The 10,566-nt window shown below is 38.1% G+C and overlaps 1 protein-coding gene across 24 annotated transcripts in view; it reads right to left on the bottom strand.

Annotated features, from left to right (window-relative positions):
* LOC117948842 (pleckstrin homology domain-containing family A member 5-like) overlaps positions 1–10,566 on the bottom strand; it is a 76,151-nt gene that overhangs the window by 29,004 nt on the left and 36,581 nt on the right. For 14 of the 24 annotated variants that reach the window (XM_034878712.1, XM_034878715.1, XM_034878713.1 and 11 more), the window contains 2 exons: positions 4,775–4,858; positions 874–912 (listed from right to left, as the gene is read on the bottom strand). In XM_034878712.1, coding sequence (XP_034734603.1) covers positions 874–912; positions 4,775–4,858 — 123 coding nt within the window. Of the gene's footprint in view, positions 1–873; positions 913–3,918; positions 4,239–4,774; positions 4,859–5,532; positions 5,598–10,566 lie in introns of those variants that run through there. The other 10 variants (XM_034878714.1, XM_034878737.1, XM_034878738.1 and 7 more) reach the window with 4 other exon arrangements.

The following is a 10,566-nucleotide window of genomic DNA, read 5'->3' as shown; positions in this document are numbered from 1 at the left end:
GATTGGCTGCTTAGAAATTAAGTGTTAACGAGCAGTTGGACAGGTGTACCTAATAAAGTGGCCGGTGAGTGTAGAGTATAAGATAGGTTTAAAAGATCAACTTTTATCAAGAGTGTACAGCTTGACCTTCAGCTCAGGAAAAGTGAATAATCTCCGTGTGGTCTCATCTGTTTGGATGAACTAGGGCTGTAACTGGGCTGCTATGAAAATTTAACCTCACGGTTATAGTGACCAAAAATATCACCTTTTTTGGTATTATTGTGGTATTTTTAAAAGTGTTTTCAATGCCTTTAGCAGCAACTTTTTTCCTGCAAATTCTGCAGAGTATAACACTTCAATCAACTGTCTTTTGGCATCCTTATAATAACTAAAATAGGCCCATGTTTCAGACATAGTCCCCTCAGAGGGTTGATAAGTGTCCTGAGCGCTGTCATCTCTTCTTTCCGCTGTGATCCCAACTTCAAGAAACGCACATTGTAGGCTACGCAGTGCGCCTGCGGGGCAACTTCAGGTGACTCGGATGAAGTTGGGAAGGATCAAACACACGATTTCCACATTGTGGTAATCCACCGTGATAATAATGATATTTTAAATGAACATGTTAATTGTTTTCCAACCTAGTTTACCGTTACAGCGGTAATTGTTACATCCCTAAGATGAACACAACAAAAGGTTCAGACAATACTGTGCACCTTACAGAACTTTGGAATGCAAATGCATAACAGGTCATCAGGCAAAACACAATTCAAAACACCCAGTCTGTTGTTAGTGTGCAACAACCACGATTATTAACAGACAGACAAGTTCAAGTGTTTTACATAAAAAAACAAATGGGGGGAACACAGAGTTAACTATTTGAACCTAGTGTATTACCTGCTAAACGATGTGTGACACAATTTTCCACACTTCACACTACAAAACAGAGGAAAGAATTCTTTTGAGAATTAAAGTTCAAATGTGGGTTTTAAAGACTTGCTCATAGACAGTATATGGCATCAGGTATTGAATTTATACATTTGAACATATCCAAGACAAGATTGATTAGCTTACGTATCATCCTGCTATGCTAAATGACTTTCCACCTAGCACCACCCTGGACTGATTGCACTAAGGAGCGGGTGGATAAAATCGGTTAAAGTAGAAGCACTTTTACAATGTATTTATAAATATTTATCATATTAATGGTACATTTTCTTAGATATTAATTGAGAAAGTGTTTATAAATACAAAACCTATTTAGAAATTCAACATCTTTAGCTCTAGATTCCTGTCATATAAATATAAAAAAAAAATATATATTGCCATAATGCAGGCCAGCTCATTGATTTTCAACATAAGCTTTAATTGTCCAATACATCCAGAGATATTCAAAAGGAAAAGGTACCAGAGTATAAACTGTAACGTAACGTCATATCGCTCAACCTAAATGGCACTGGACTTTATTGCAGACATGGTCAGATCATGTCTTGGTAAACATGTGTTACACGTGAGTTCTACCAGAATCTCCTGTCAGCTTGCACATGGTCATGTGGACCACTAAAAATAGGCACAAACATGTACAGTAATGACAGTAATGAATGCTGAGACATTCACTGAGGTGGGTGAAGCTGTCAAAGACGGGAGTGAGTCATGACTTGAGCAGTAGCTCACACATCACAGCATACCTGAGAGCTCAAGTATGATGTATATTTAATATAACCTGTTATAACCCATAAGTCATCATCAAGCAGATTAGTGGAGGCTAATGTACAAGTAAGTTGGGCCCTCAGTAACAACACAGCAGTGTCCGTTCTGTGTCATGCATTTATTCAACTGTGGGTTGTGCATCATCATCATCATCAACAACAACAACAACAACAACAACAACAACAACAAAAACAACAACAAGGCCCACTGCATCACTGGTAGTTCTGGCTTTGTTTATCTGCGTCAAAACGTTTTAAGGATGAGATAGTCATTTTTACTGAGCAGACAATCGAGTGTAATTAATGGTAATTATCCTTACACCGTATGTAACAATATCTTTACCTCTCTTTAAAACTGTTTTTAAACCACACCCTCTTACAATTACACAATACATCATGGATGCATAAATAAGTTTCACACATTCTACAGACCGTTGTTTCCTAGACTAGGTTACAACTGCAGTTTCTGTAGAGTAAAATAGGCTGTTTGTCTTTTCAAATCTGTTAACTCAATCTTAATCTAGATTTTCTTTATCTGAATCCCTCATTTTTCATTTGAAGCTGTGTTGTTTGTGTGTTTTGTATTACTTTTACTAAGGGTGGGAAAAATCTGGAATCGTATGTATCGCTATTTTTGAGATAATTTTTAAAAGCAATTCTGAGATCTTTTTTTTTTACCAATGATTAACCTAATTTTTTCTGTTATACGGTACCACTGACGGCAACTACATCATATTCATTTCCAGCAAAACAGATCGAAAGCAGAAAATCCATGTTATGAACTTCTTTACAAATGAAATAAATGTCTGACTGACTGACACTCTTCTTATAAAACAATTAGTTTTTAGAAATGTCTAATGATATGTTGTCTCTTGGATTGCTCAACTTTGTTGTTAAAGGCAATACAAATTGAACTGAATTGAATCAACCATGTATCGTGAAAGAATCAAATCGGGACGAAAGCATATCGCCCCAGCCCTTACTTTTACCATTTAGTCTGAAGGTTGAGTTTATGTGCTTTATACGTTATATTAGATTTGTACTACAAATGATTGTGCCAAATTTAACTAAAATGTTGTGTTTTGGATTTACTTAAAGTCCAGAGCAGATTGGGCAGTGATCTTCAGCCTGGCCTCTTTATCCCTGTGGCAGCTTAAGTCCGTCTCTGCCTTTTAGTACTCGTCTAGGGTGAAGATTTTCCCCCTTATTACTTTTTCTAAAGACAGAGCCAACTGTTGGATGAAATGCACTGTAATGAGCTTACAATGAGTCAAGTGGGTTTGTCATTTTGATGTTGCCTTCCCAAAGTGGACTTCTACAGTACACCCGATATTCATTTTGCAGATTATTTTACAATGGCAAACACTAATTGCCACATGAGATATCTTTTTGCAGCAGCATGTAGTGCCTCTCGGCGTAAAAAACAGCAGAGATGTGAGAGTAACACACTAAGGGGAGGAATTTTTCAAGAGAGTGCAGTGACAGTTCTAGCACAACAAGCTTTTTTGCAGTCATTTTCTAATTACTTCAATTCTTTTGAACAAAATGCAGCTCATCAGAATTTGGTGAGACAAAAAAAGCTCAATATATCAAATTCTAGTATAACCAGGATCTTAATTACTAAACTACATATTTAAACCAGCTGACACTGGCGTCCATGACGGGACATTAGGAATTCCTACTCCACTAGTTGTTGGAGTTAATACTTGTCTTGAAGCAGAAAATATTCCAATCAGCATTCATTGCTCAATAACATAAGTCACAGCAGTTGGTATGGCATAACTTTAGCTCAACAATATAACGTCATGGAGAATCTGCTCTCACAGGGGGTTTCTGAGGGAAGTGAGAAACTGAGTGGAGCTGATACATTTTGCGCAACATTAAGCTAAAACAGCTAGGGTGGTGGATGAAAGTTGAGCCTAGTGTCATGGTGTGGGTTGTGGTGCACAGTCTAGTACATATGTACATTATTCTGATGATCCGTGTTGTTATTCACTATTGTTGAAATTTAGATATTTTATGACCTTGTTATTCACTATTTATTAACAGCATAAAGTGTTTTATGTTTATGATATATGTATTTTGTTATATGTCTGCAACCTTGTTGTTTGTGCTGCTGCTTAACTTGGCCAGGACACTCTTGGAAAAGAGATTTTTAATCTCAATGAGTTTTCTTTCTGGTTAAATAAAGGTAAAATAAATAAATAAAAATATGTATTTAGCACACTTACGGATTGGGACACAAAGGTAAATTTGAGTGGGATTCTACAAAAGAGGCCAAAGTTATAGATCTGCATCTCCCCTCCCTTTTCTGTGTTGGACATCCTGCAGACCTCAGGACAGAGCACTTGACTTTGCCCACACGTTATTATGAGACCCAACGAGTGGAGTTAAAGAAAGTAAAATGGGAGTACGGACGATTCCTCAGATGGAAAGAAACATGTAAGAAAAGTGTAGTATGACAGATATGTAGAGTAGTTCTCCTTGATGTAAAAGTGCAAGATGACTTGCTTCTGATCCAGTCATATGGGCAAACATGTGATTATTGTTGTGCTGAAAGCAGTGTAAAATATCACATGGACATAACATTGTTAGGGGACATATCTTTGACCATAATGACAATTGAAAAGGCCATGAACTCCTGTCCAGCTCAAAACAAGGGATGAACTGTGAATCGCTGCACTGGTGTGAATCACTGCATCTGGTAGCTGCTGTATGCATGATACAATGACTTTGTTATTGGCAGCCCTTAGCATCTCGGGTTGGCAATGGCATTTGAGGAAAACAGCAGCAATAGTTATGCAGTTAAAATCTATTTAATGAGTGTATAAGAAGTTTCTAAATAGTGGCATTTCCATTTGGTAAGTGAGTTCTTATTTCTAAGGAACTTGTTTATGAACATACAGTAGATCAATGAAGAAGCACTGGACAGAAGAAGCTTTGAAATGAAGGGGCAGTGCTGTAAATTGAGGGTGGCAAGGCGCAGCCTTGTGCAATGCTGCCTAGCCATCAGGAGTTCCATCAGCATACCATAGTGATCACAAATGCTACCCAGTGACATTCTAAAAAGCAAAAAACAAGAAACTTACTGTTCGTTGACGACAAAGATGCAATTGTCTTGTGAGGGTAAGCTTGAGACAGGATGCTTGCAGGTCACCTTCCGTTCATTGTGGCTATTGAGAACAGAGAGGGGGAAAAAGGGTAAGAAATTAGTGGTCAATGTTAGGAAATTATACTGCATACAAATGTCAGAAAAAATAAGCCCATCAATAATTCTCGATTTAACGTTAAAAATAGCCCATTGACACGCTGCTTACTGCCCTGAAAACCCAAACCAAAACTATTTTCAAAGAACTCAAGCTGTAAAGGCTTGAGAAAACTCTTCACCTGCAAAACATGAGAGCAGTTGAGGTAAAGTTTGTGTTGGCTGAGTAGAAATAGGAATACTGAGACAAGATGGAACAGATACACAATATGTAAATAATATCAGCAGGCTGTGCCAAAGGAGGAATTAATCAATCAAAAATTGGTCTATTTAGTAAAACTGGTCCAACTAGACATATATTGTATGCAACAAGCACTCATGGCACATCAAACAACAGCTTAAGTGCCTCATGACAAGACAAAGTATGGCATTAGGGACCCAAACAAAAAAGATGCTACATAGGGCCCACAGCAAAAAAAAAACAACCTCTTTCCTTTCCAAATAAGAGCACACACACAGATTTTACAAAAAAGTATGCAACAGGAAAAACTAACCAAGCCCATTTCACCTTTAACAAAAGGCTTCAGCAGGCTGCCATCCTACACAACATCCACTAACAGATGTACAGAAGAAGCTACCCACCCATCCTGTTGGCCAATTACAGCGGCCCACAGTCCTTTCCGCCCTGACATGATTAGAGCAGCAGGTCACAAACCACAGTCTTTGAAGAGGAGTAGTCCAATGACTGGGGCCTTCAAAACAACAGCAGCTTTCCAGTAAAGTAGACTGTGGTTATTATGGGTGTGTGATCTGGATCGCGTGGGGATGGAAGCCTCAGTAAACTTTCCAGTTAGAATGACAAGCTAAATAGTAAATCCTAAATCAAGTTTTATTTTCAACGGCATAATTAGAACAGTGACTGCACTTTTAAATTAATTCAAGCTCCAGATCCAGTTCATTAGCTTCCTATCACATAACCTACACTTTAGAGATGGAAAATCTATGGTTATTTGTCAGTGAGTTACAACTAGGGGAAGTTCAGTAGCAGTAGTGAGTATGCTATTAAAATATTAATCAAATATATTGACAACAGTAATTATTGAATAAGATATTAGACAAAATGAGTTGCATGAGCTGCAGTGTCAACAACCATCTTCAAAGCCCAAAGCCACTACTGCTTTAACTGGACAGTTATTCTATATCTCAGCTCAGTTAGGCTGAACTATAAACAGAAGGGAGTCAAGCTACAGCCCAAAAATAACAGTTTTTAAACAAGGGGTACTCATGTACTGAAAAGAGCAAATACTAAGCATGAAATAGTGGGTTTAGTTTCAGTTTAGCCTGGAGAGCAACAATCTCCACAGCTCTGGTCTATAATTACCAGAGGCACTGTTGGCAGCAGAGCACTCTGTGCGGTCTTTGGGCAGACCAGCGGCACCATTTTTTATTTTTTTTTATCCCTTCACACATGCCTATGCTCTTCTGCACATAGGTTGGCTACAGATTTAAGAGAATAAAGAAAGTCTGGATCGGTAGTCATGTACACAGCAGTGGGATAAAAGAATGAGGTTATGCAGAGCTGTGGATGAACAATCAGTTAAACTATCCAATACTTGAGTGGATTATAGCTTTGATACTCTGAATCCATGCACCACAAGTTTGCTTTCATGTAGTACTTTAGCCATGGTTAAAAGGAACAGAGGTTTTAATATAAGGGTGCATTTTGCCGACCTATTAATTGGCAATGCAAGTAATTTCATTACAGGAGAGAAAAGTGTTTGATACCTTCGATTTACAGTATGTAAAGGAAATCCCTCTACAATATCCACTTTGGTAGGTATATCTTATCTTATTGAGTAACCTAATCTTTGGGATCACACAAATGTACAAATTTACTTTCTTATTGCATGGCTATTTGACATTTGTTTAATGAACTGACTCTCTCAATCACAATTACTAAAGCTCACTCTACCCACTGACCTCCTTGTGAAGTGGGCAGACATAATAAAAAATAAAAAAAATCAATAAAATGTCACATCAACTTAATGGTAAAGAAAATTCAATGTTTGACTTCTATCAACTGAAACAGTTTTAACAGATATGAAAAATAATTGAAATGATAATGGCTAAATAAAAGTGTTCGAATCTATTAGTTAAATGTCACCTTCAAAATAAAGTGGATCAAGGGTCTAAGGGTTACACCTATAAAATGAAAAGACCCTCCTGATGTTCATAATGTTTTTGCAGATGTGTTGACTGAAACATGTGCGAGGTTAGTGTTTTTAAAAAGGGGGTTGAGTCACATCAAAGAGCTCATATATCTATACGGACAGAAGCTATGTGAGAACGTTCAAAACCTTCCCAATGATACATGTGAAGGAGGACAGGGAGTTCTTAAACCTCAGATGACAACAGGGGGGCAATATAAGTAACACAATGTTTGTGGTTGTGTGTAGGCCCAAGAGGGGGGGTAACAGCAGTACACAGTTCCTGTTAGTAGATAAATCTCCTTTTGTACAACCTACAAAAGTAGCCCATGAAAATTCATGGTTGTCTTCTTTGAAGTACTCTTTAAGCTATTGTATTATCATATTCACATTGTATTGTAGTGACATTTAGCATGCCACTGTGACAGGCTTGATGATGCTGGGAAAAAGAATGAAAGCATCCCACATTGCAGATATGTATAATATTCAAAATTAGTTTGGTGTGCCACCACATCATCAAGCTACTGTAAGATGAGATTTATTGAAATGGGGACATTTCATCTGAAGAACGGGAAGAATGAAAGCTGAGATTCATTTTTGTGAATATTTAGTTAACAGATGACCTTTTATTAGGGTTACTGAAATAAGTCACATATTTCCATCAATTGTAGCTTCATAGTGTATTCTGTTCCATTGAGTCAACAAGGGAGCCATCTAACGTGTTGTAACCTGCCTGTTATTCAGTAACAGGTTGGCGGAGGGATATGATGAGACGCTGAAGCATGTTTTGTTATGAGTCTTGAGTTGTTTGACACTGGAGGAAGTGTGATTAAAAAGTGGACCAAGTTACACAATTGAATCTGTCTCCGTGCTCTTTCTCTATCCACGCCTCGAAAGTACTTGTATGTAATAACGACAAGTTAATAGTTAACGCTAAAAATCACTAGCGTTACACTATCATCAATAGCAAATTGCAAATATGACAGGATTATATTGCAAAAAAAATGTTAGAATATGTGGGTTGTGCGCACACAACATAAGGGCCCTCTGAAAACATTACTAGATGATAATATAATCAAAGCTGATGACAGAAGCCATTGTTGCGTCTAAATTAACTACAAGCTGAAAATCTCTTTTTGGGTAACTATGATGTTTAAAATACCTCCGCCAGCTAATCTTAGCTGAAAACATCATTTGTAAAGGTCACACATGCTCTGGAGGATGTGGTCTGTGGTCACTACAATCAAGATGAAGTTAGCATTAAATTACAGGGCTAAGGAGTTGTGGGAGCTTATGGTAATGCTTATGCTTCAATTGAAGATGAAAACATTGTATTCTCTTCAGTTAAAGGTGCTGTAGGTATGATTGCAAAGATCCAGGACTTAGCCAAAACATTTGAACATCGACAACTTTTCAGTCCCTCCCCCCTTTCTGCAGAAAGGGTCTCCTAAGCCCCACCCCCACAAGGGACAATGAATGTGTGTGCGTGAGCAGTGACTGTCATGCGCACGGCCCCCACCCCCCGGCCCTAATTGGAGGATCTGAACAGGGAGCTGTGGATTTTAGCCAATTGCACTACAGGCTGTAGGTGGTGCCGGATTTATTTTATTTTTTTAATTACCTGCTTTATGTAGTATTACTTGAACATAGGGTCAGTTTCAGCAAATATGATGTAACAAAAAGTTAGTTTTACAAATTGTACCTTAAGTTTGAGAGTTAATCTTGTTTCCCAGAGGGATATGTTGGTTCATTGGGTGGGTAAAGGATAACAAAGTTCCTTGCCTCTTGACCTCAGATGTATAGAAGTGAGGAACTGACTGGCAGTGAGAGCTGACCACCCTGTAGTGGGGAGGGTTGGACAAATCAGGACTGTCCTGTCCACAATAATTATCAGTGAGCTGCAGTAATGAAGAGCTTAAGGTCTGGGGGTCAACACTCCACAGGATTAGCTTTTATTGTTCTGGGTGGGTCTTTGATCCCTCACTCCCCTTCTACAGTTTAACAACATACAAATGAGGGGCTCCAAAAAGGATCTTTATATCAGAAAGAAGGGGAAAGGTCTTCATGAGTTTTGACAACATTTTGTTGGGTTTTAACACCAGAGTTTGGGGGCCACACTAGAAGCTCCCTTATGTAATTATTTTAATTGGGAACCAAAGCTGCAGTTCACATCTCTGCTTGATACACTTTTAAAGTGATGAGGTGGGGGGGAAACATTTGGTTTAGCATTCCATCTTATTTATGTCTGAGAAGCCAAAAACAGCCATTTACTGCAAATTTTGGGCCATTTTCACTGAGAAATTATCTTAGAGGTTCATTCAACAACTGTTAGAGTTCTAAAATGATTGTCATACTCAAAACATATTTCCATTAACCTCTCTATTTATATGAAAGTATAGAGGAGAAAAACTAGGTAGGAATAGGGGTTACTATCATCATTACAGCCAACAAGCCAAATTGAAGATGAAAAAAAAAAAAAAAAACACTGCTTGGGGTCATTTGTTTTGTCATTCTTTTTCAATGTTGAGGAAATGTTAAATCTCAAGGGGACTTCCTCATTCTGTGTTGTATTAAAAAAAAAAAGTTAACATGAAGTGTTATCATGAAGAGTCTGAACTGCTGTAGCTAATTTGGATACAGGGGAATTTATGGAAAATAGCTTTTAAATTACAACTAGGCAACTTGATAGACACTGATACTTAGCAAGCAACTGGAAAAGACACTGTATTGTACGGCAAATGAAAGTAGGCAAAGCACAAAATAGCACAGGTCAGAGCAATCAAGCAGTCCAGCCTTATTTCCTCAGGATATAATCTAATGAGCTGACATATAGTCAATGCAGTAGATGCTTCAATCACAGCCCTCACAGTATAGCGTAGGTGAGAAGATTTGACACATCGCCTGGTAGGATCACACCCTTATCCTAGCAGAGCTGAGCTAGTGAAATCAAACCATCTCATTTAAACCAGACTGCATGGTACACTTTTAGGCTCTGGCTACCTTAGCCCATATCCATGTTCTCACACGTAACTCCGCATTTACACAAGTGACTATTTGCTGACATTTAAAACTAACTCTATGCATGTACCAACATTGTCAAGATCACACACAGTTATAGATTCTTTTTAAATGCCAGGAAAATGTCTTTGTCTCTTTAACAAATCCAACTGCAAATCACCAAACAGAGCCTCTCAGCGATGATTAATTCTCTTGGTAATGCTCATAAATGTAATCCTATTACCCAGGAAGGAACTTGGACACAAATTTAGGCAAGGCCAATGACTGCTGAATAAAGCTTTCACATTATTATGTGAGTATTCTTAACTAGCAAAAAAAAGAAAGAATTGGCTGCAGTGGAACTCCTTGATACCTCATTGACATTGAGGAATGAATAGCCCTTGTCACAAAAGCGGAGCAGAATAAGCAAAATAGGCAGTTTGCGAGTGGGCGTGTGTGTGTGTGGGGGGGG

This window comes from Etheostoma cragini, chromosome 8 (genome assembly GCF_013103735.1).
Source record: "Etheostoma cragini isolate CJK2018 chromosome 8, CSU_Ecrag_1.0, whole genome shotgun sequence".
Lineage (NCBI taxonomy): Eukaryota > Metazoa > Chordata > Actinopteri > Perciformes > Percidae > Etheostoma > Etheostoma cragini.
The sequence above is the reverse complement of the archived record's forward strand: the minus strand, read 5'-3'. Positions and strand labels throughout refer to the sequence as shown.